Source organism: Eschrichtius robustus, chromosome X (genome assembly GCF_028021215.1).
Source record: "Eschrichtius robustus isolate mEscRob2 chromosome X, mEscRob2.pri, whole genome shotgun sequence".
Classification (NCBI taxonomy): Eukaryota; Metazoa; Chordata; class Mammalia; order Artiodactyla; family Eschrichtiidae; genus Eschrichtius; species Eschrichtius robustus.
The window spans coordinates 28701956-28728326 of NC_090845.1; the positions used below are offsets into that span (position 1 = coordinate 28701956).

The window sequence follows — 26371 nt, forward strand, 5'->3', positions numbered from 1 at the left end:
TGCAACTGGTACTCCAGTCTCTGTGTAACAATGATGACAATGAATGGCAGCAATAAGTGACATTTATGGAGTGGGTACTATGTCCCAGGCACTGTTTTAATATGCATTAACTTAGGTTTTCCTTTTTGTAACCCTGTAAGATGGGAACTTTTATCATCTCCATTTTACAGAAGATAAAACTGAGACCCAGGATCATGCTGCTAGGAAGCAGAGGAGTTGGAATTTGAACCCCAGCAGTCTGGCTTCAGAGCCTGAGCTCTACTGAATAGCACCCAAGCTTCACAGTCCCTGTTTTAACAGATAACCTTGCGCCCTACTTCACAGAGAAAGTTGAGGCTCTGGGGTCTAAATTCCTCAACTTCCTGTCCCAGTACTTAATGTCTGGCTCTCTTGCCCCCTTCCCTCCATCACAAGGGAAGCAGTAGCCTTCCGCCCTACTGAGGCTCCTCCCTCCACCTGTGTATTAATCCCATCCCCTCCTGTCACTACAAGAATCAGGACCGTGTCCCATTCATTTCCAGACCCCTTTCCCCCCACATTCTCCTTTCTCTTCCTTTATTCCTACAGACCTTTTGGCCTTCTATTTTTTAAAAAACACCCCCAAATCTCTTCCTTTTACCCTATGCTTCTAGGTTTCCTGGTAGTAGAATCTCATTCATCTTTATACCTCTAGAAAAGGTGTTAAATAAAGTAAGTATATTTGCGTTGGATAAAGATTATTTAGAACAAGGGAGCTGCTGGTCCCCTTCAGCTCTCTGTTGGTCAGAACATTCCTAGTATGTCTTATTCTGGGTGTACAGCTTGAGTAATTTGGACAGATAGTTGCATGTTCCTAGGAGAGGTGGTGAAGGGGCTTTAAACCATGCCCTATGGAGGTGGGGCAGTGGAAGGAAATTGAGCTGTTTAGTCTAGACAGGGGAAGAGAAGCCTGGAGGGACAGAATAGCTGCTTCAAGTGTGAAAGACTGACATGTGGAAGAAGGATTCACCTTATTCTTTGTATCTCCAAAGAATGTAGCAAAGATCTATAGGTGGAAGCGATGAGGAAACGAATTCTTTATTAAATAGCAAAGCTGTAAAGTAGAGATTTGTTTGCCTGGAGAGAGGTAGTGAGTATCTTGCACTAGAAGTGCTGTCTGAATGGTCACGTAACAGGCAATTCCAGAGATTTGAGCATAAGATGGGTTGATTATGTAGCCTTTAAGGTCTGTCCTAATCTTAAATTGTGGAAAAGCTCCATCCTTTAGCCCAGTGTGTGCAACTCTGCACAGTAGAATCACCTGGGGAGTATTAAGAAAAAATAGCAATGCTCAGATGCTACCCCAGGTTAGTTAAATCAGAAGATTTGGGTCAGGGCCTGGGCACCAGTATTTTTTAAAAGCTCTGCAGTTGATTCTAATGTACAACCAGGTCTGAGAACCTCCAATTTAGCCAAATCAAGCCGAATTGAATAAGATGGTATGGAATGGTATTTTACTTATAGTAACTTACTGTAACTATAGCCCTTGAGTTGTATATAGGTTAGTATAATGTAATTGCCATCACATACTGTACTTATGCCTGATTCAAACTCTGTGTCTTTTGTTTGTTTGTTTGTTTTTTTGGTTGCACTGGGTCTTAGTTGCAGCTCACGGGCTCCTTAGTTGTGGCTCGCCAGCTCCTTAGTTGTGGCACATGGGCTCCTTAGTTGTGGCATGGGAACTCTTAGTTGCGGCATGCATGTGGGATCTAGTTCCCTGACCAGGGATCGAACCCAGATCCCCAGCATTGGGAGCGTGGAGTCTTAGCCACTCTGCCACCAGGGGAGTCCCTCAAACTCTATGTCTTGTAACATATTATTAAAATACATGAAGAAAACTGAATTTCTAACTAAGCATAATATGAGTTTGCCCAGCATGAAGGATTTTATCTGTGACTATTTTCTTAAAATACAGGCATGTGTGCACACACACACGGAGGGAAATTTCTTGTGGCAGTTAGTAAATAAATGAATGAGGTTATTGTTGGTCTCCTCAGCATGATAAATTGGGTATCGTAAATTTGGGAAGTTATTGCATTCCCTGTTTATAAGGCAACCTGCGAGTCTTTCATTTGGCTATTGATCTGGGTCCATGTCATGGTGTGCTGGTAGTGAAGCAGGAAGAAGTCTGTAGAAAGAAAAAGAAGTAGTTGACATTGGTGGTTCGCTTTTCCTGGGCCAGTCAAAGAAAATCAACTCAATACCACTACAGACGTTCCAAATGTTTTTTTTCAAATTTTTATGTTTAGTTGTGCCTGTAAAAAAAAAAAAAAAAAAAGTGAGAACTATCCTCAGATTTCTGCTTGTTTTTTTAATCCTTTCTGTTTAACTTTCTCTTTAAAGCTATTGGTGTCAGTAACCAGAGGGAAACCACTGTAGTCTGGGACAAGTTAACTGGAGAACCTCTCTACAATGCTGTGGGTAAGCTGTTGTGCATGGATGTCAAACTCAAGGCCTTTCTCCACTTGCAGGTGTTGTCATACTAAAACATCTGGCTAACAAAGCATGTAGTCATGTTCCCTATAATCTCATGGGTTGGGCTGAAGAGTCCTCTAAGAAATGAGTTGTTATATATTTACCATTTTCAGATAGTTATTCCCAATTTGAATTAACTCTTTCCTATGCTTGCCCCTTCCTGATAATTTGTATTATACAAATGAGTCAATGTTGCCAGAACTTTTTATAATCCCTGCTGTTTCTGACACCTGAAAGAGATCTCACCTCCTCCTCCCCTCAAAAATCAAGATTACAGATGTCCCCAGTCCCTTCTCTACCTTTACATAAGGTACTTGTATACTTGTTCTTCCCATCTAGAAATTTGAATCGACTCTGCTGAGCTTATGAAAATGAAATGTCAAAAGTTGAGCTCCTTCTGCTACAAACTTGGCTATTTCAGCAGGGATTCAAAAGCTCAATCTCAAATATACCACCAGTAGATATCACATCTTATTAAATGTAAATAACCATGGGTATATTTTAGCCTCACTCTTAGTAGCACATGACAGTTGAGCACTGAATGACACTGTCATTTGCTAAAAGGAAAGTTTTGTTCTAAATATGCAATCGCTAAAAGGCATTATTCTGTCACAAATAGCAAAGCACAATTTTTTTGTCAATAAAGTAACAGGTTGTGGGTTGGACAGTGGAGGCAGAAGTTGTTAGAGATGGGATGATTTATAGAGTGAGCTCTTTTTACTTTACAGTTACTTTAGTAATATATTTAGTTACTTTAGTATTGATTGGAAAAAAGTGATATTCAAGCAGAAAATATACTAACAAGGTGCCTTGTAAGAGTAGTGTGAATTCCTTTGGAAATAATCTTAATAAAAAATGAAGGTCTTTAATGTTGTTGTGTTACAAGAAAGCATTTAGTATGTCTTCTGTATCTGTGATAAAAAATTCAAGATGCAAAAAAGGTCAAAGAATTGCAACCAAAGGTTCTCTTACACAGAAGTACCTCTTTTAAAGCTTTATTTTGTTCTCATTCTCATGAGCAGCCCATTTTGAATATAAGCAGGATATTACAATTTTAATGACTAGTATCTAGGAGAGTGTTCTTTCACAGACCAATGTTAGCCAACTTCTTATACTAGTTAAGGTTTTACTTTTTGTTTTCCCCCTCGTGAAAGGAAGGGCCTACTCGCAGGAACCAGGAAGTTCCTGTTAAACTCTAAACTTTGAATTGTAAAAATGCAGCTTTGGACTTTGAGTTGTCATTTTAAAATAATGCAACTAGGTTAGTTGAAGTTTTGCATAAGTGAAGGATTTCAGTAAATATTTTACCAGAAAAACTTTTTGAGATGTGCTTATTTACTCATTCCTTTTTCTTCTACAATTTTTAGTTTTCTATTTAAAAAATATCAGGCATTCAAAACAGAATGACTGAAAACCAAAAGAAACAACTGACATTAGAAGCAGACCAATAAGAAATCCTGATATTAGAGTTATCAGACTTTAAAATAACCATCATCTACATGTTCAAGGAATTCATTGAGATGAGTGATAATCTTAGCAAAGAAATGGAAATTTAAAGATCGAAATTCTAGAACTGTATTAAACTCAGTTGTTGAGTTTTACGTCGTATTAGACACAGCTGAGTTAGTGAACTGGAAGGGAGATCAGAAGTAAATATCTAGACTGAAGCACAGAGAGACAAAGGTTTAGAAAATACAGAAAAGAATCTAAGAGGAATATGGGGTAAGGTAAGAAGGTCCAACATATTTGTAATTGGAGACCCAAAAGAAAAGGAAAGAGAGATAGATGATAAAAGTTTTTCAAAACTGTTGAAAGATATCATGCCACAAATTCAAGAAGCACTATGATTCCCCAGGCAAGATAAATACACATAAAGCCACACACAAACATATGCTGAGACCTGAAGATAAAATGAAGGATTTTAAAGTAGCCAGAGGATATGACCTTCAAGAGACCAACACTAAAACTTTCAGCTGATTTCTCAAAGAAACAGAGTACAATGGAATGAAATCTTTAAAGTGCTAAAAGACAATAACGTGAACCTAGAATTCTATATTTAGTGAAAATATCCTTAAGAAATGAAGGTGAAATATAAAGGCAAAGACAAACAGAGACTTATAGGAATCATTACAAGCAAACCCCTACTAAAAGAAAAACTAAATAATGTTTTTCTGGTAGAAGGAAAAAAATGTTCTCAGGTGGAAATTTGGCAATGCAGGAAGGAATGCAGAGGCCTAGAAAGGGTAAATATGTAGGTCAATCTAAATGAATTTTGACTGTATAAAGAAATAATGTATTGTGATATTCAAAATATATTAAAATTTTAAGTACTACATGGCAACAGTAGTACATGAAAGGAATATGGGGTAGATGAGGTTAAAGTGTCTTGTGGTCCCAGTATTGTCAAGGATGCATGTTGTAATCTCTAGGGTAAGCAGTAAAAGAGTGAATAATGTATAAGTCACAAGCTTATAAAGGGGGAAAATGGAATGACTGTAAAAAAGAAGGCAAGAAAGGAAAGAAAAAGGAGTAGAAACAGGAAGCAAGGACAAATAGAAAGCATTTATATCCAGACATGTAAGTAATTATATTAAAAAGGACAAGATTACTTTCTTCAGTAAAATCTAACAAAGGACTTAATTGAGACTGCTAATGAGCTAATGGGATTAGAGCGGTAAGAATGGAGAGACAACTTTGCCAGACCTTTCAGAGGAAAGATACAGCTGGTATGTTTGGCAGTTGAATAGGGCATAAAGATGAGGCAAAAAGAAAACAGGGCTGCAAGATTTTTAGCCTGAGAGAACGGAAGGAAATTAAGTAATATTTAAAGAGTACCAACGTGGGAGAAAAATGGCTTTCTTTCTTGGACAAGGTTAATATTGGACTTGCAATCAAAGCTCATTTCTGGACAGTTAGAATTTGTAGCTCTGTTGTAAAGAGATTGTTCAAAATGTAGACTTAAAAGTTGCTAACTTAGATAGTCTCAGTTTATTACAGAAGAATTCACCATAGGAATGAAGGTAAAATTAATTGATTCAACAGAAGTTTAGATACCTTTCTGTAGACAGGTTCTGTGATGACCCCTAGGCATATAGTGACAAACCAGGCAATCACCATGCTTGCCTTTGTGACACAGAGGCTAGGGATAGGAATTTGGAGGATAGACGAGGAGGGGGCATAGAAAAGGAGGACAGAAGAGTAATTAGCTGGGAAGAGAAGCCACTAAGTAATGACAAGGGTAGATTCTACCTCCAGTTTTATTCCATCTAGGAAAACACTAAGGTGTCATATCTCCGTGCAAGTTTTCAGTTGAGAATATCAACACAATATTAAATCTTTAGCAGCTTTATCTTAAAACAACACAAGGTGGGATTGATGGAAACAGAATCAGATTTTTACATATCTTCGTCTTTGAGCTTCTTTGTTTATATCAGAGCCTGTGGGTTTTCTACTTTTCCCCTCTCTCTCTCTCTCTCTGTATGTTTTCTTCCTTCCTTGTCCCTCTCTCTTGTAAATCTCTGTCACTGAAGGCCTATCCTGCTCCTCTTCATTCTTCTCTCTCTTTACTTAGTAAATTATATAACTGATGAGCAGTATTTGTTATAGACAAGCAAATGAGAGGGGCAGTCTACATTTTTTTAATTGCCTTTTGTGTCGCCATATTCATGGCTCGGAGTCCTCGATAAGCAATCCACTCACTCACCCCCAGTACAGTAACAGAGAGGAGAATTTCAGGGGCCTATTAGTGGACATGAAATAGGCTAGGTGAAGAAGTTGAGGACTGAGAAAGGCTATTTGTTCTTCCTCGCAATAAAGGTGTATTTGTTTACTGACATCTTTTATAATGGTATGCTTATGAGAGTAGAGGTGGCCTGTTTTAGAAGTTTCATATTGTTTTAGAATTCATGTGTTAGTTCTGTGATAGACGAGGTGAACACTGCAGCCATTTACCATGATGGCCTCACAGGTGGATTGCAGCAGCTTTGTGGCCCTGGATCTGAATGAAGCAGGCCTTTGACTTCTCTCCCCTACCTTTAGTTTTCCTCATCCCTCTGGCACTTTTTTCTCTCCCTCTTAGCATTATCTTCATCACTATTTTCCAAAGAATTCCCTCCACCCCACTCTCCACCTTTTTCTAAGCCTTTTCCTTCCAAAACCAACTCTTTTTTAGTGGTCTACAGGCCTTGCTGTCTTCTAAGTAGTATTGAAAAGAAGGTTTGGGTTTACAAATGCACCATAGACTAAATTGATAAAGAAGCACAAAACTACACAGGTGGTTCAGATGTTGAGTGGGGGAAGGCTTGAATCAATTGATATTTAGTGTGTTCATATCCACATTTCACTAATGTTACCGGTGAAACGTTCTGGCCTAACTAGGATGGCCCAGCTCTTTCCCCTCTTCTTGTCCAGGTTTCGTCACTCACTATTGAAGTTGATTGGTGCACACGGCAAGCCTAGTGCAATATGACCCTCCTCTCGGTAGCTTTCTGTAGAGCACAATTCATGATTTAATATAAAAATATTATTCGTAGTAGGGACTAATATCCAGGAAGGCAAGAGTCACTAATTTTGAGTGACTATGGTATACTTAGTATACCTTAGTACAGTATACTTTACTATATACTAAAGAGAAGTTTAGTATACTAAAGAAAACCACCAACAAAATCATGTGTCTCTGAGTCATTATTCCTTATTTAGACGGGATTGCAAACATTTTTTTTTAAGATACTGGATTTAAAGTTCCCTATGACACATAACTCTTTCTGCAGAGCGTGGCAGTTTTAAACATTGGTTATCCTCTTTGCCTTTTTTTATTTTTACATGCTAGTTAACCCTGGGCCAATGATTAAACCTGGTTAGTCATCTGTTGAGATCTGAAGGAACATTGAGCTCAATTCTTCTATCTTTTCTGGAACTGGGTTCTGTTTCAGAGTATCAGCATGAAAGAAAACCATAGAAGGCAAACCAGCTAAACCTCCTAAGCATGCTTGGCCTTAAACAACAAAGGTGTGGTTTTGTTTTTTATTGTTTTGCTATGGAAGGGAGCAGATTTTTTACTTTTGTAAAATCTAGAGTATTCAGCCCTATCACGATCCACTTATTTTTCATTTTGTCAAGTCTCTTATTACATGGTTCTTTGAATGCCTTACATCTCCTTCAATCCTGGATGAAGAAATACTGCCGTATTTTGCAGTGATTGAATTCCTCAACTCTGGCCAGTTTAAATAAAAAGAAACTAAATTAGATTTCAACTGTGAGGTATTTTTTCATGTTCTATTTAAGACTATGACTTCATCCTGACTGTACCTATATCATAGAGATTTCATTCTGGATTCAGACTCTGCCTTTTCCATTTACTACCATTCTGTGCCTGTTGCCTCAACAGTTAAGCTGGAGAAACTAAAAGTATGGATCTCATAAGCTTGAGGTGAAGATTAATGAGTTAATACATGTAGGACACTTAAAACAGTGCCTAGCAGACTATAAGCCTTCAGTAAGTGTTCAGAACATGGCCACTGTTCTGAATTAGATGATAGCCTTTTCAGTCCAGGAATGCCAGATGAAATGGCTGATTTATATACAACAGGTGTTCTTAGGGAAAATGCAGAGCTTACCTGGGGTCACACACACTCATGTCAGCCATTGGCATTTTGGCATTTATACACCTAAGAGCTGAAATAGGTTTCAGCCCCCAAAGTTTGACATGCATGTTTTAATTCACCCCCCCCTCCCCAACTCTCCACGTTTCTTTCGGCCCCACCTGATTTCTGGAAATGTCATCAGGTGAGGGACAGCGTCTTTCCCATTGCAAATGACCTCATAGCAATTAAATCTGGTTTACTAGATGTAATGTCTATTGTGGGCAAAACGACCCGATAACACTTTGTATAACTGTCAGCAGTCCTTGCTTAGGGTGTGTTCCAAAACCTGGAGCCTTACCTTCATCTCCCTTTCTGTCAGGCCAGTAGCGCCTCATAGCAAACCATCCAGAGGAGATGTATTATTTGCCTTTGCTTCTAGTCAACTGAAAATAATTTAGTTTATCTTTAGTGTGTTTGCTTATTTTTTTTTCCTTAGGTATATTTCCCTTCTATTGTTATGACTAACCAAAACTGATGCAAATTTCTAAATATTCTAAAAATGATTTCTTCCTCTATGCTGTCACTACATCACTAAACTAACCTTGGTCCGTGGGCTTTGAGGCAACTGCATTTTTCTTCACTCTTAAAACTTTGTTTTCAGAACAAACTAAATCCACCAGACATATATTGGATGTGACTTTATTTAATACAAATAAAAATTTCAGATCACCCAAGTTGGGTTTTTTTAACCTATTCACTTGGTGGTCTGAACCATTTAAATCCAATTTATTTGGTCTAAGTAAGGGACATGCGTTGTAGAAACAGGCTGTATGGTATTCTGGACTCTATTTTCCTTTTTCTGATGTTTTTCCGAATCACTTTGGAGCTTAGCAATTCCCTGTTCCCTTTAGATATGCTGTTGCTTTTTGTGGAGATGAACTTCATCTCCTGCCACCCTACCAGGGAAGTGCTTTCCTGGAGCCGTGCCCTCCCAAAGCCACCCATTTGTGTCTTTCTGCAGGTGGCCCCAGCAGAGATTGTAGCACTGCTACAATGCTAATGCTCCTTAGCATTCCTTTCAGAAGTCCCTTAGGGATGCACTTTCTCACTGCTTCACTAGCCTTTCAATTCAGTGGTTGGGTGAAAGTCAACTGAGCCACTTTCCTAACTAGGACGCAGATTTGTGACAAGGTAGGGAAGAGTCATCCTGAACAAGAAGCAGTTACTTACCTGGTCTTTGTCCAAACGGAAATGCTGTTGAACCAGAGACTGACTGGACTGCCTCTGTTCCCCTTCTACTCCACGTCTCTTCCTTCTCTTTTTCTACGCTCAAATGTGTAGGAAAATGTTCATCCTGATGAACTTGCCCATGTGATCTACCATTTCCTAAGTGGTCAGGAAGAAAACGCAAACCTTGAACCTGGCCATCTCAGCATGAATTGCCATTATCTCTCCTAATGCTCCAGCTGCTCCAGTTTCTCCTGGCCCTTCAGATCCAGCTGCCGTTGTTCCCTCTGGCTCTTCAGTTCCAGCTGCTGGCCCTTCCTCAGGTATTGGTGCTCTGGCCCTTGCTCACTTCCCGGCCTTCCAACTCAGACACATTGGGGGAAATTGACTGCTGCTGCTGGATCTGGATCTGGCACTTCTTTTGACTGTTCTCAGAAATTATCTCCACGAGGGGCTTAGTCCTCCAGCCTGGGGTCTTCTCTTTGGCTTTTGGTCTCTTATTCTGCAAATGTAATTCTGCCATCTTAGCTTCTTTAATGAGTTGTCTAATTTTTTTTGTTCTTAATTCAGTTAATTTTGAGCATTTGTGAATTGCTTAGTAGTATACCGACCACTGACATTTTTCTCTTTGGCAGTTTTACTAATTCATTCCATGTATTCTAATTACTTTAAACTGTTGGGTTATAAAAACAAAGTAAAAATTATGCCAGCCTTCTGTGATCATGGAATAATGGAAGGAGAGGGACTTTTGAGACCATCTAGTCCAAACTGTCTTATATTCTGGAAACCCAGGCCACGAAGGGTAACACGATTTGGCTTGGGTCACATAGCTTGTTGGTGGCAAAGCCAGAAGATGTAGATTTCACCTCCAGTGTTTTGACTCTTTTTGGTGAAGGGTTCATTCTTCAAATACCACTGTGGCTACTTGGAAGCTTTCAAGTGAGGAGTGTAGTGCCCAATTACTTAAGTAGTCCTTGTCAAGGAGCAGTAGAATCACAGAGCCCCTGGGACTCAGAGAGCCACTTGATCATCAGTTTGTCTTTAGTTTTGTTTTTAAATTAATGATTGGAACAAATTCAGTATCCTAAAGAACATGCCCTAAAAAAGAGGTTCTCAAGCTTTAGTATAACACTGAATAACACAGGTAGAAAGACTCAGGCCTTCCTTGCCTGGACTTGCAACCAGAATCCTACAATGTAGGGACCGGGATGTGTGATTTCAAAGTTTTCCGGTTGGTTCTGGTGTGCTTTCTGGATCAGAACCACTGATGTTGAGTCTTAAACCACTGCAGTGTTTCTTAAAGGGGAAGGGCATCTATTTAAAAGGTATATTTCTGGGCCCCCTCCCCAGACCTACTATCCAAGAATTTCTGGGAGTGGGGTTTATCTTTAAGCTCCCTAGTGATTTTTATGTCCATTTAAATATCGAAAAATGCTGATCTGGAAGGTTTTGAGTCAGTAAACAAAAAGCCTACAGCAGTGGTTTTCGTGTCCCTTGGTAAGAAGTAGATTTTACCTCATGATTCAACAAGCCAGCATAACTAAAACAAAGTTTCACAGGTCAATATTTATCCTACAGAGTTCAGTGAATGCTGACATTTTCCATCCTAATGCATCTTATTTCATTTTTGTAAAGTAGGTAATAGAAACTATTAATACACTGATTTTTAAACCCTAGCCCACTGTAGTTTCAAACACTTGAGGATTGAGATGTGCTGTTAATTCTGCCTGTCATAGGTTTAAAACTTTTCTCTCAACCTCCTCTACTTTTCCCAACTCCTCTGGTTAAGCTTTTAACACCTGCTAGGGTTGCTTGCCTGTGAGGAAGGTCCACCTTTGTCACAGTCGCACAACACTGCCACTGTGTACAAAGCAGATTTCCCTTGTTCCCTGGACATGGGAGACCTTGCCAACTCCACAGTGCTGCTGCTAATGGCTGTATCGATCACAGGGCAAGTAATAGAAAACTCAACCCCAAGTAAGTGAAGTTATAAGGGGAAAAAAAGGAATTCTACAAGTAGCTTAGTTCAGGTGCTGTTTGATTCTCAGGTCAGACAGTATCGCCTGGATCCCCTGCAAATCTGTCTCTTCTGCGTTGGCTCCAGATGTGGCCGATTCAGCTCTCTATTCAAGAGGGCAGCAGGCCCAGCTACACACTCCCAAGCTGAGCTGAGAACAGGGACTCTTGCAGACTGAGCACAGATCTCAGTTGGGCTGATTTGACCACATCAGAGCACATCAGAGGCTGATCTGCTCCTCTCCTGAGCCGCTCACTGGGGACACGATACCAGACCTTGGGGGTAGGGTTGACTCTCAGGCCGAGGATGAGGGAGAGTTGACTTCCTAAAGAGAATTAAAGATACAGCTCCCAGCAGCAAGAGGAATGGATGCTAGGCAGCAAATGCAGATGTCATTGCTAGGCTTGTATTTCCATGGTCTTCCTCTTTGTGTCCTGTTTCCTTGGTTATGATGAGCCTTGTTTTCTTAAAGTTTTCCCCACCTTTGGAAAGCAGTATAGTGTCCTGAAGCCCCTGATTTAATTCTTATGCAAAGTAGCCACTGTCAAAATCAAGCACAGGCAAGCCCTCAAGGGAAATGATGCTTTAAGTAATTAAAAAGAATTGGTTAAAATTCAGGACAGGAAATAACTGGTTTTTGAATGAAGAGAAAGGAATAGTATAGGTAAGGATGAGCCAAACTAGACAGTAGCTGCCAGCCCTCACACGTGTAGTGGGCAAGCATGCATAATCTTCCTGGTGCCCTTTAAATAAACAGTGTTTTTAGGAGGCATCTGAGCACAGTCAGTGCCTAAAAATATCGAGTGACCACTCACAGATTAAAAGTTATAAAAGTTAAGTACAAACCTGAAATCTGACAAATAAAGCTCAGCTGATCCTATTGTTTACCTTTTGCAATTGCTCTATATACTACTTAATGCATTCTCTTTCTCAAGCCTTCTGTCGTAAAGCAGAACAGAACTTTCTACTAGGGGGATCAGAAAGTGGATGATAGTTATTTAGTGAAAACAACATTGATCTGTTAAAATGGAGAGTTTTTTACAATCTAGCATGGAGAAAGAATGGTGACCTTTAAATAATTCTTGTAGCGATTCTGGATTCTAGCCTACTTTGAAAGAGTTTAATGTAAATAAGCATTTTGTACATAAGCAACTGAATCTTATTTTTTTCCCCCTCTATAATAGTATCAGGTTCTCTACTTTGTCACAAACTGCTACCAAGTTTTTCTAAGGTACATGCTTTATACATGGTACAGTGATCCTGGGCTGTGCATTTTGCCCTGGCAACTAGCCTGCCTAGCATTTAGATTTTCTCTGCACTCATCTATGCATAGAAAATCCATATCCAAAACAATTTTTTCATTTTTTTCTATAAAAAAGGATACAAAATCAGCACCCTAAGGTATGTATTGTTCTCCTAACTTGACCTATAATTTTGCATAAAAGCTTCAAATTCTCCCTCATAAATTTATTCTCTCTTCTAACAATATGCCCATTCATTTCTAATTTTCTAATTTCTGTCTTTTGAAAGCCATAGCATTTTAATTGCTTATGGAAACTAATCAGTCTCCTATCCTTGACAGTGATTTCATTAAGATCTGATTTTTTTAAATGAAGTTTTTCATATATATTATTGTATTTTGGTCTATAGTGTGGCTTGACCTAAGAACCCAGTCTACCGTTGAGAGTCTTAGTAAAAGAATTCCAGGAAATAATAACTTTGTCAAGGTAAGAGATCTCTTCAAAAGTATACTATAAAAATGCTTGTTTAACAAAAGAAGTATGGAGATTTCACCAGGCCTTACATCTTATTGCACAATAGTTATTTGATACAATTGATAGAATATTTCTCCACAGATAATTACCTTTCTATCTTCCTTGCCCTGTGGTGGATTGGAGGAATAATATTCCAAGGTAAATAGGCTGGCGGGGATAATAAGGTGTCCCAGTGGCTTAAACCATACTCCTCACGGAGTGCTTCCTATAATTCAACCGTGCTTTCCAAATCCTTCTCTCTCTTTTTTTTTTTTTTTTTTTTTTTTTACTGTCCATCAAAGAAAGTTCTGCGTGCTTTTGAGTTTTTAGGCATCTGGATTCAGGGAGAGAAACTAGAAGACACTCCAGCCTTTACTTGAACTCCTCTTCCACTTTCTTCATGTGAAGAAGCCAATAAAAAATGCCTAATTTTCAGTCCTTATATAGATCTCTCTTCAGACAAATGAAGGGAGAGAAAATTTTTGAAACAGGCGAGGTACTTTTCTTAGCAAGGTCAAGGCCAATTTCTCCTACTGTCCAAAAGGAAATTCCATTTTTTTTTCTTTCTTTTTTTTTGGTTTATTCCCTTTATATTTGTCAGTGGGACTCGTAAATGGCAGTTTCTTGTGGTTCTTGGTTCTGAAGCTAGTGCTCAAATCCCATTAATTGCAGCAGTCTAACAAACCATCCCCTACACTTACCCACCCAAATAACCTCAGTCTTGTCCTGAGTATACCCTCACCCATTTCCTATTTTGTTCTCTTGGTCAACCTGCCCAGCCTTCACGCCTACCTCCAGCTGCACTTTGCTTCAAGGGGTGCATGTTTTTCTCTCCAAAGCCATTTTAGGCAACTTTTATACCTTCTACTTCAATCATGAAAATGAGATATTTATATGCTACCTCACTATTTGGTTTGTGGGATGACCCTTGGTCTTTCAAGTCAAAGAAGCATATTCCCATATATTATTTCCTTTTATTATTTTTGAGCATTGATCTTTTTTTTCTAGGAAAGCTAGAAAACTGTGAGTTAAGATTCTTAACTTACAAGGTTGCATTAAAGTGTTAAATCCTTTGGTTTGAGCTTTTTTTACTAAACATATCCATGGGAGATGAGAAGGAAAAGGGATCACTTTCTGTAGTTGGGTGATAAATGAGAATAGGGATCAAGAAGGGGAAGATAGTTGCATTATTTTGATGTATGTATTTTCTTAACCACTTTCACCAGCCCTTATATAGTGTTTAATATACTAACAAAAATGAATTGGACCTGATCCATTCTCAAGGAAGATTGATAAGCCCATGTTTCGTTTTTACCCTTTAACCTTTATTCAGTTCACCCTCCCTTTGTTCAATCTATTTGCTGAATTTAGGCAACTACTTTCTTTTATATATATATACTATTTTTTTTTAGTTTATTGAGGTAACGCTGGTTTGTAACATCATGTAAGTTTCATGTATACAACATTATATTTCGACTGGCAACTACTTTCTTAAATAGAACAACTTTGTGTTGCTTTAATCTGGCGTGTCTTTGAGCTCTACTTTATTCTCCACCAATTTTATGTTATTTGAATATGTGTGTTGAATATGTATTTATTAGATTTTTTACACGCACAAATATATTGTTAAGGCTTATATGTTTTAAAACAATCTTCTGGTTGTGGTCATTAGTTTATGAATTGATATACTCTCTGATTTTCAGTAGTTTAAATATCACTTTCATGGAATATAAAATAAAAAGCAGAGTTTTGGGCTAGCTTCTGTATATAATCCTAACTCATCACAAAAGTTAACATCTATGTCTCAACTATGTAGATTTCAGGGCATGTATCATTTAATTTTCTCTTAATCTTGGTACGTGGATGCTCTTTGAACTGCAAACATACCACTCTGATCTTTGTTCATGAACATGCTTTCCTGTGCCATGAGATAGGAAAAGTATTTTTATCCATAATACTGTAGGATTGCCTTTAGGGCCATTGAATATTTTGTGATTTGTTGAGTTTTTTGATTTGGTGTTTTATTTTAAGCTGTTATGAATTTAATTTCCTGGCTGAATTTCATAACTGTTTTTAGTCCAAGACAGGCCTTCCACTTAGCACTTATTTCAGTGCGGTGAAACTTCGTTGGCTCCTTGACAATGTGAGAAAAGTTCAAAAGGCAGTTGAAGAAGATAGAGCTCTTTTTGGGACCGTTGATTCATGGCTTATTTGGGTATGTTTAAATATCATGTGTGTGGAGAAAATTTTTTAAATGCCTATCTTTTTTCTACAAAGAGTTTCAAACTTTTTAGTTGGCAGTATCATTAAGAAAAGCCATTCAAGAAACAGCAGAACAGTTCAGCCTCCGAGATTTGAGAGGCATTTTTGCCTGCTTCTTCTTGATTTTTTCTTGCCTTATTTCAGCAAAAATGGAGGATGATTACCAAAACCACATCTCATGTCTATTACCTTTAGAATAACTAATTTAGGTAATTAGCAATTAGTAAATTTAAGTAGCCTTTATCTGCTGCCTATCATACAGTCCCTTGCTATGTGCAGGGGCGTGGTTCTTAGGACCCGCCGTGGATAGTTAGCTGTCTGTATCTGCGGATCATGTAGTCCTGTATTATTTATTTTTAAAATCCACGTATAAGTGCACCTGCACAATTCAAATCTGTGTTGCTCAAGGGTCAACTGTACTTCTTTTCCACTAGCCATTTCTTAGAAGAAATTTATTTATTTCTTCTATTTTCTACTATTTAACATGATAAAACACCTAGGCTACGTTTGAACATTTGCTTTCAACATCACACAGCCGACTTTTACTTAAGTCACAATATGAAAAATCATAGTGGAAATTTCTAATATATAATCTTTTTGCCTAAGCTGAACATGGATGAGTAGAAACAAACATTTCCCAGATATCTATATATCTTAAAAGTACATGTTCGTTCTCTCTCCTCTCTCTCTCTCTTTCTCTGTTATTTTTATTAAGGGCATTTTCAAATACACCCAAAAAGCGGAGGGAATAGTGTCATGAACCTCTAGAACAATGAGTCAGCTACAATAATCAGTTGTGGCCAAACTTGTTTCAACTGTGCTCACTCTTTCTCCCCATGGATAATTTTAAAGCAAATGCCAGACATATAATTTCATTTGTAAACACTTCTCTAAGTATGTGATTATCTTTTCCAACATTCAGGGGAGCTTCAAGGGAACACTGCCCCTATTCTCACTTGCCAGATCCACAGAGCAGATCTTTCAAACCCCCTATCAGGAAGTGGCGCCTTCTCCAGCCCTCCCTGTGCTTGGCCAGGGCATGCTGTGCGTTGTGCTCATGGCCAGCAGTTTTCGTACGTGTCGGTCACAGTCGAAATAATTCTGACAATAATTCTCACAATTGCCTGGAGCCAGACTAGGACAAGATGTGGAACTGTGAGCTGCAGGAGACTTGAGGGAGCACATTTGGCTGCAGCCCCTGCATGATGCCGTTTCTCCACTTTTGTTCCTTTCTTACTTCTCATTGCTTCTACATAAAAGGAAGCAGCAGTCCTTGCAGTTCAGGTACAAGGGTATTAACATTAGAGAGTTTAAAACTCTGCTTTCAGGATATGTGCTTGGGTCACTGCAGGCACAGCCCAATGAGAATTGTTATTCCAAAACATGGACGCGTGCACACACACACACACACACGCACGCAACAAGAACAGCAACAGCAGCACAGGGTTCAGTAAGATCCTAAGAGGCAGGCATTTCAATGTATTTTACTTTGCCAAATTTAATAAGACTCTGCATCTTCCAAAGATAAGAGGATGAAAACAAAAACTGAATTTTTTCTTTAACCATCAATTAGCTAGAACTGCTGTCCAGTATGGTAACCACTTCGCCACATATGGCTATTGAGCACTTGAAATGTGGCGGGTCTGAATTGAGATGTGCATGAGTGTAAAATATGCACTGTATTTCAAAGAGTTAGTACAAAAAGTAGAAGGTAAAATGTCTCAGTAATAATTTTTTATATTGAAAGGATATTTTGGATGTATTGGATTAAATAAAATATATAATATTATTAATTTCACCTGCTTCTTTATATTTTTTAAATGTAGGTACTAGAAAATATTCAAGTACATATGTGGCTCAGTGTGGTTCAATTACATTATATTTCTATTGGACACTGCTGAAAACTAAAAAATTAAGTAATTGAAGTGTTCCATTCTCCTGCCTTATGTGCTCTGCAACTGATTATGGCTCTTGACAAAGTGTGAATTAAATTGCAAATAAGTACAGATTTAACATGTCCTTTTCATTCTTTCCAGAGCTTGACAGGAGGAGCCAGTGGAGGTGTCCATTGTACAGATGTAACAAATGCAAGCAGGACGATGCTTTTCAACATCCATTCTTTGGAATGGGATAAAGAGCTCTGCGAGTGAGTTGTGTTTTGCCCTAAGAATAGTTTTCCAAGTGTGTTGCCTATTTATAACCTAAATCTTACTATTTTCAGATGTCAGTGGAGCACCAAACTTTGACTGTTGATATTTCAACTACAATATACAAGTGCATGTTGTATATTCTTTTAATTATTTATTTATTTATTTATTTATGGCTGTGTTGGGTCTTCGTTTCTGTGTGAGGGCTCTCCCTAGCTGCGGCAAGCGGGGGCCACTCTTCATCGTGATGCGCGGGCCTCTCACTATCGCGGCCTCTCTCGTTGTGGAGCACAGGCTCCAGACGCGCAGGCTCAGTAGTTGTGGCTCACGGGCCTAACCGCTCCGCGGCATGTGGGATCTTCCCAGACCAGGGCTCGAACCCGTGTCCCCTGCATTGGCAGGCAGACTCTCAACCACTGCGCCACCAGGGAAGCCCTGTATATTCTTTTAAAACAGACTATTATTGCATATATAATAAATAGGCCAAATTAAGTAATTGTCTTGATTATTTTTCAAGGAAAATTAGGTTCCTCTATAAAAGTACTTTGGTTTTTGTGTGCTTTTTATTTTGTATTGATTTGTTTGTATAAAGTTAGAGTGTTAAATACCCACGCATACTGCTGGCTTATTTAGTTGTTACTATTTAATTGTACACTCCAATACATTCATTTTTAATTGTTGTTTACATGCCTTTAAATTCATATAAATGTTTCTAGATGTTTATTTAAAATAGTTTTATATATCCAATCTTATTGTTTTTTAGATTTTTTGAAATTCCAATGAAAATTCTTCCAAATGTCCGGAGTTCTTCTGAGATCTACGGCCTAATGGTAAAAAATAATAATAATGATAATAATAATAATTTTTATCTTAAAAAAGGCTTTACTATTCAGAATTCAAAAGTCAATTGTGTTACGTTTTATATTTTGAGACCTGTACATTTTGTGAATGTTGGCAGTATGTAAAATAAGAATTTAGTATTGTTTAAATAGTTTTATAACTTAAAATTCTTGAGTCCTTCTTACCAGTTTATATTTTATATAAACTTTATATAAAACTGTATATAAAAACTTTATCTATTATAAACTTTATTGGCTTTTCTTTGAGTATTTTAAAGTATTAATGAGATAATCTAACTACAGAGGGTGGTAAGGGAATGTTTGAGCCAGTTTATTCTTTTAATCCAAATAACTGTTTAGTAGTTGTGATGCCTGCTTTTAATTTATGGGAAGGTCTCTTCACATTTTAGTGGTGTTCTTTTTCCTGTTGAATCTCCTTTAGTGGCCAAACCATGTCGCATATTAGATTCTTTGTCAGCCTGAGCAAAACTTTAGCAAAGAAACTGAAAGCAAAGAGTCTGTTCTGATTTGTGATTGCTGATTAAACTGGTTTTCATCATGGACATTTTTACTATTGCTTTCATTGAAACCCACAGAAAAAGTAGTCTAAGCAAAAAGTACAGTTAGCATCACTGAGTATCTCTGATTGCACATCAGGGATGAAAACCTCTAGGAGCATTTGAACTGGTGTTTAAGCTCAAAAAACTAGAATTTATGGTAAAGATTAAGAAAAGTCTTAGATTAATTGCCAAAAAATAATGTTTTGACATTTCATGAAAAACATTAGAAACTCTACTTATAGACTTAATAATAATAATAATAGAGTAGAACACTAAGTGTTCTGGATAAACCTTAAGCAAGAATTCTTAAATGTTTCATTTATAATAAAGCCCTTTAAGGCAAAATGGAATTTTTTAAGGGAAGCATAGTCGTTGCTTATCTACGATTTAAAAGTGCTTTGATAATTTCATAGCTACCTATAAATTGACTTGGGTCAGAGGAAAAAAAAAACTATTCTTGAGAAACAGTTTCAGAGGATGGTTAAAAAAACATTTAACTGGCCTAGTTTTCTCTTGCATTTAAAATATTATGCTTCTGTCCCCCTCTCTCCCCTTGCTGACTATAGAAAATCTCTCATAGTCTGGTGAGTAGGTTGCCCACCAATTATGCTACCCATTCATTTGGAAAAGATACAGTGCATTTCCATTTAGTTTTAGATAAGCAGAAGTCCATTTACTAAGCAGATTAATCTAGAACCTTCCATGACCCTCCAAATTATTATAAGCTCTAGTCAAGCTTTAGGTATTTTTAAAATGTAATCTTATTTATTTTTAAGTCTTCCATAAGGCTGAGGAAGACTAAGGTAGTTTTCTGGAATGAGAAATTCTGATGTTCCCTATTACAAAGTACAGTTGTGATGTGCTTTGGGCTTTAGCACAATAGGGAAATTAGGTGTAGTTTTTAGATGTCCTAAACATCTATCTTAAATGATATCTTGCCCAACCTTTCAGACCAGTTAGTTGGAAATGCACTGTCACTTTTTCTGCATGCTTCACCAGAGGATATTCCCAGGAATCCTCCAGAGACCCCCCCTCCCTGTGAAGAAAAAAGAGCGCTTTCTGTGCCTGACTGCACATAGTAGATTCTGCTGGTAGTTTGATAATAACTTCAATAGTATAAGCAAAGACTTCTTTTAGTATTTAAATACATTAAGATATCTAGTCTATAGGTTTCCTGATTCACTTTCAGCCCTTCACTTATTATCCAGGTTCAGATTTTCTAAGAATATATACAGTAAATAAAAGACAGGTCTTGGATTAACCCAGAAGCATGAAAGAAATAAAATGTTATCCACTAGCTAGAGGGGATTTTTTATTTTGTAAAGGGTTTCCACACACATGCTATTATTTCCTTATCATAGCCATGTGAGGTGGCTTCTGTTCTTACCCTCACTGTCACAGATAGGGAACCAGGAGCTCCCAGAGGCCAGGAGATGGGCTTACAAATGGCAGACTGAGGGGTAGGACAAAAGCTTTAGTTTGGTGCTCTTCCTAATACATCACAGGTACTTCAGGGATCATATTCCTTTCCCCTAATTCCTTAATATCAGTACAAATTGCTTTGTATTAGTGTAAGTTGTTTGTGGGTTTTTTTTCACAATTAAGTTTGGTAAAGTCCACAGACAGTCACTTAAATCTCATTTTTTTCCCTAGAATGCTGGCCATACTTGATCAAAGTCAAAACCACTATTCATGGCATAAATTAACTCTTGCTTATCAAAACTTGAAGAACGATGTTGGCTATGAACAAATAATACCCAATACCTGAACCCTCTCTTGTTTCTTACTTATCTTCAGAGCAGTTTGGGTAGGAAGAACAGTTGGTAAAATACAGCCTTCCAAAGCAAACATGTTCCATGCTGGTTTAATAGCTATTTATATGTTCATTTTAAAGGATGTGTTAGTCTTTTCTTAGTAACAACAATAATAGCAAAGAGCTAATGGCCTTTGGCATGCGTATAAGCCCAGGCCCATTTTGTAGATAAATAAATTGAGGCATAGAGAAGTTTCAGTGGCCTGCTGAGTGACTAACTAACTAACCAGGAGTAGAACCCGCGTCTCCTGACTCTCAGTCCAGTGTTTCACGTCCGTGTCTCTTCTTGTCATTCTAGGAATATTTCTAGTATCTCTCTCTCTGAACCACTCATGTAGTTGAAACACTTGCTTTGTCTTGTCTGCCCACATGCTCTGGCATGTTGCTATTCGTGTTCATTCCTGTTGCAGTTATGTTAGTAGAGCCAAATTTGTGATTATTCATAATCCTTTTTTAAAATTTTATTAGAAAGCTGGGGCCTTGGAAGGTGTACCAATATCTGGGGTAAGTTTCATCACCAAACATCTCCCTGCTACCCGCCCCCTCCCATGTTATGGCTTTCCTTAATCAATCTTCCTCCTTCCTTAACTATGGAAAATGAGTAAGAGCAGCAGAATTGGCTAATTCTTGTTTCACTGTGACACAGTGTAGGCTATTGAGATATTTTTTTGAATAAATTAATTCTAACTCTCCTTTCCTGTACCTGTTTGGAGTGTTAACACATGGGAAAATGGCCAAATGGAGGCAATGCAGAGAACATAAGACAATTCATTCCTTCATAAATAAAGAGGGGAAAATAAATCTTATGGCTCTCCTAGAAAGTAAATGAACAATATCGTCTTAGTCAGTGTTCTTTATTGTCATGTCTACTTTCAGTGTTTGGGGGACCAATCTGCCGCACTGGTGGGACAAATGTGCTTCCAGGATGGACAAGCCAAAAACACGTGAGTTTTAAGAAACAGACCTGAAAACCAGTGGTGTTTTGTTTGCTTTTCCCTTTGGTGTTTTGAATGAGGAAATGCTTTTGAAGTTCATCCAGGCTGAAAATTAATAGCTTAAGAGTTCCAGTACAGATATATATACTTTTCGCCATTTGTTTTTCTTCATCTCCTTCGCATAGAATTCACTATGCCATATGTAAACAAACTGATGAGGCTTGTGAACACCTTAATTTATAAAATTCAGTACCTTTTCCATCCAGAAACTAAATGTTGGTTTAAAGTATTCTTGCCTCCGGACTTCCCTGGCGGTCCAGCGGTTAAGACTCCTAGCTTCCACTTCCAATTTTCAACATGGTGTTCCTGCCCTAGACTTTCTCACTAATTATAAAGTCATATTTTTGTGGGATTTTCAATGTTATTTCCCTGGCACTGTGCTTTCTCCCCATCATCTGGAGTTTCTCCTTCGACAAGAAGCAGAAGGAATGACGGAAGCAGAGATTTGGTGCATTTTTCTCCTAATCTCATCTTCTTACTACTCATACATGCAGTCCGTGACAAGCCCCATATTTAAGAATGATAAGATTACTCCCACTTTAAGATGAGAAAGATTCTCAGAGAGGTTAAGCTAGTAAGTGAGCGCAGCAGTCTTTGCACCCAGATCCAGCTGATTCAGTTTAGCCGGGGTGCTTTACCTCTGTACTGTACTGTCCTCCGTGTGGAAGCGTTCCATAGACCTGGCAGGAGACTATCTACGTTTAAGTGTTTTTCTCTTGAGGATTTTCTAATTCTCTCATTAATGTTTACTTCAGTGGTTACGTTCTTCTTTTGTCAATAATAGAATGTCTTTACGCTTTAGATTCAGTGTTCTTGTACTCTGGTCGGGTCAGAAGTCCTCATGCAAAAGTGTGACATTATTTGTGTGAGAGTTTTTTTGGGAGGGAAGATGGGAAAATTCTTTGCAGGTCATGGTATCCTGAGGTTACCATCAAGGAGTGTTTGAGTCAGCGTGCCTCTGGAAACATATTCTTTGAATTCTGGGTCCCAGGTAGCTGAGTCAGGGGTCAGAGAAACGATAGAAATGATAGAAAAGTAAGCTGTCCCCTCCGCCCCCTTCTTTCGTCCTCTGCCAGACACCCTAATGCTAGTAAATCAGATGCTATCTCTCTTTGTCAAGTACCTAACACTACAGAGCACATGGGAGGCACCCAATAAAGTTGCCAGATTTTCCCTCTGTTTATACTCCCCTCCCCCTTAAGCATTATCAGCCAAGTCCCGAAGTGATGAATTTAAGTTAGGGGGGGCTTGCTGAGTACCTCTGCAGCCATTGCAGGTTGGCAGAGGGGAATAATAGCAAATTGTAAGATCTTTGGGCTCATGTTTCTCTCCCTGAGGGGAAAGGACACAAATATACAGTTCATCATATTATAAATCAGAACTTGGAAGTAAAAAACTTGGAAAGTAAAAAACTTGGAAGTACTGCTGTTGGGTTTCAAAGGGAGGGGAGAAAAAATCACAAAAGATTGTTAGTAATGAGATGTTTTGAAGACTGAGCAATATTGGTGAATGCATGGAACACTGAACCAAGATGCAAACAGGGAAATGGAAGACTTTATTTAGAGAATGTGGAGAACATTTGGGTAGGGAAGTGGTTGTGGGAAAATAAGGCTAGGGTGGCGGTGTGAAACCCTAAACTTGAGACAGAGGATTTTTTTCTTGAAGGCAGTGGGACACTTCTGAAGGTTTGTGGGCTGGTGTTCAGAGATGACTGGAGCTGTTCATTAATGATATGGCAGTCCTGGGTTAAAGTGGGGAGAGACTAGAGGCAAAGAGGACACGGAGGAGGCCACCGTGGTATCTCAGTAACAAGGACAAGGACTAAGAAGGATGAGGGCTGAGGGAGGCGTGGGTGGATGTCCATGGCGCTACAGAGGGACAAGAGACAGGAAGCGGGTATGGAGTCTAGTCCCCTGGGCCCAGTGGTTAGATTCAGCCAAAGTAGGGAATGGGTCCAAGTAGAAGAATTTCTGTTTGGGACACGTTGGCAGTACTGGTAGACTGTACATTACACACATACGGTAATGGGGAATGAATTCAGCATAAAAGTAAGGGATTTGGAATGGCCCATATTTAGAGGTGATTTTTGAAGCAATAAGAATAGATAAAATTACCAAGAAAAAGTATATAGGTAGAAGAGATATTTAGAAGAAGGAAGAGATGAAGGGATGTAGAATTCAGACAGATAGAATGTAGTCAGTCATTAAAGTGGAGATCCAGTGTAGAGCTGTTTAAGAGAGGGGCTTGGTCAGCAGTGCAAAATAGTACAAATAAGTCATGGAGGTTGAGAATGAGAACAGGCCATTGTACATAGAAATCAGGTCTTCAGTGGTGACCTCCAAGAATGAAGTTTTAGTAGAATGCTCAAGATGGAAGCCAGGTTGCAAGTGGCCAAAAGAGATGCGGGTAGGTAGAGAATAGAGACAGCAAGACAGAATGTGCTTTGCAAAAAGGCAACTATTCAGGAACGGGAAGTGAAGTACGTAGTTTGTGAGGTTAACAGGATCATGCCAAGTTTGGGGAATTTTGTTTGTGTTTTTAAGTTAAGTTTGTGTTTTAAGTGCCTCCTCCCCCCAGAGGCCCTAAGTGTCATAGAGGAGTCCTTCTGCCTCTTTCACAGCTTCGGCCAGGGCCACTCACGCTCCCCCTGTGTGCCATCTTTGTTTGGCCCACTTCTCCGTGGAGAATAGCAAACAACCTTTACCTTTCCAGAGCTTAGAAAAGTCAGACGTCTTTCTGGGATGTTTGAGGAAGGATTGGTAGACCATGTAAATGCTGAAAACCCCATATATGTTTGATGACTGGGAAGAAAAAAATAATAAAATTTAAGAGGAAAATAATTGCCTGTACACTGTTTTGAAAGCTGTGGCCTAAATGTAGCAAGGAGGTCTCTTCATATGTTGATAATGCTCATTAATTACTTATCAAGTATATACAAACTTAAGAATTCACTTTTATTGAGTACCTTGAGCCTCTGCATCAATTTCATACTTTAAGACTTGTACACTACCATTCAGTATACAGAGTGTTTATATGGGGACTAAATCAGTACAGATTTCTCCTTTAAATAGTGTGGAACAGAAAATTAACTTCCATTTTTACGAATATTTATTAAAGGAGATTGACTTAAAAATATGTAGCTTTTTCAGCGTCACAGAAGGAAAAAGGCGTAGCGATTTATGTGTTTGAATTCGTAAATATATTATTACCCATACCTAGTGTTATTTGACTGGTGTCTTTGAAAACTTAGATATTCATGAATCCCATGCAGGCCGACAATCAAGCAGAAGAGATAGACGGTCTTGGGCTAATTCTTATTCACAACAGTGGTGCCTGGAAAAATGTTTATCAGAAAAAATTGCCCCGGCTTTCTGTTTGCTCCACAGGACAAACACAGCTGAGGGGGTCTGTTGGCTTAGCACTGACCGGTAGCAGCATCTGCTGAGATCCCGCTGCCCACCCCTAGGCTGAGCGCTCCCCCTCCTCCCAGCTACCCTAATGAATGTCGCAGAGCACAGCAGCAAGGCCCGTGGGGAGGGAATCCCAAACAGGGCAGGATAGCTGTGGAGAGCCAAGGATGATAGTCACAGCCAACTCATTTGAAAACCGTTGCCATGTGACCCTTACTGATATCAGTTTGGGCTGCTTATCTGCCTGGCACAAGTCAAAATCACTCACTCATGTCCAAGCGCCAGATTTGTTGCAGAGTCCGAAGCTTTTGCTGATAAGGCTGTCACAAAATAAATTCAGTTCTTCCACGGCAGCTGTGTTACGTGCTGGCTATGACTCTCCCACCAGTGTTGGTAGAACGCCCTGTCCTGCGCAGAGAATGGGGAAAGTAGACCAGCAATAGCTTTTCCCTCTGGGCCCCTCCTTTTCCCAAAGTCCACCTACACTTTCCTATACCCTGGACCTACCCCCTCTCCATGCCAGAAGTTTATGACTGTGCTAATGATGGAGCTAGGCTGGCCCGCCCCATTGCTGAATGCCTGTTAGACATGATGCTTCACTCCATGGGGATTAGTAGCAATGTAAGTGTGACAGAATTTAGGATTTATTGTAACTCAGTGCTATTTTATAAACACGGCCCTGGGCTATGACTAAGTGCCAAATACTATACTTGCATTTTTCCATTAGGATTGCACTAAGTACATTTTCTTCTAGACTGCTCTTTAAAACATTATTCCAAGGAGTCTGTGATGTTTGTTAGCTTTTAGAACTTTTCTAAAACTTTAATATAAATTACTTTTATTGTTCTAAGTTAAATGTTAGTTTTGTATTATTAATGTTTCATCGTTTACTTTTAATAAAATTGTCCTACTGTTCATTCTTCCCCCAACTATAGGTATGGAACAGGCTGTTTCTTACTATGTAATACAGGCCGTAAGGTTGGTTTTTTTCAAATTAAAAGATTAGTGAAAGTCTTCTTTAACTTCATATAAATAATACTTGAGCATAATTTGCTATTAAGTTACTTTTGAGTCAGGAGCTTTTATTTAATTTTTATCAGGGTTTAATTTAGAGCTCAGTAAAAAATGATGAAAATCACTACATTTGAATGGTTCTTGTAAGAACCATTTTAGGTTCTTTGAATTTTATATGTGTGTTTTTAATTGTGTTAGTGGGATATCTACACTAGGACCTTGTCAGATTCTTAATGCAAATCTAATTTGGAACGAGGG

General features: G+C 38.6%; 1 protein-coding gene across 5 annotated transcripts in view; it reads left to right on the plus strand.

The window, feature by feature from the left end:
• GK (glycerol kinase) overlaps nucleotides 1-26371 on the plus strand; it is a 61799-nt gene that overhangs the window by 13643 nt on the left and 21785 nt on the right. For 2 of the 5 annotated variants that reach the window (XM_068533019.1, XM_068533022.1), the window contains exons 4-13: nucleotides 2362-2439; nucleotides 9542-9625; nucleotides 12970-13046; nucleotides 15151-15288; nucleotides 17372-17481; nucleotides 18246-18312; nucleotides 19448-19465; nucleotides 21163-21198; nucleotides 21571-21638; nucleotides 26035-26077. In XM_068533019.1, coding sequence (XP_068389120.1) covers nucleotides 2362-2439; nucleotides 9542-9625; nucleotides 12970-13046; nucleotides 15151-15288; nucleotides 17372-17481; nucleotides 18246-18312; nucleotides 19448-19465; nucleotides 21163-21198; nucleotides 21571-21638; nucleotides 26035-26077 — 719 coding nt within the window. The remainder of the gene's footprint in view (nucleotides 1-2361; nucleotides 2440-9541; nucleotides 9626-12969; nucleotides 13047-15150; nucleotides 15289-17371; nucleotides 17482-18245; nucleotides 18313-19447; nucleotides 19466-21162; nucleotides 21199-21570; nucleotides 21639-26034; nucleotides 26078-26371) is intronic. The other 3 variants (XM_068533020.1, XM_068533021.1, XM_068533023.1) reach the window with 3 other exon arrangements.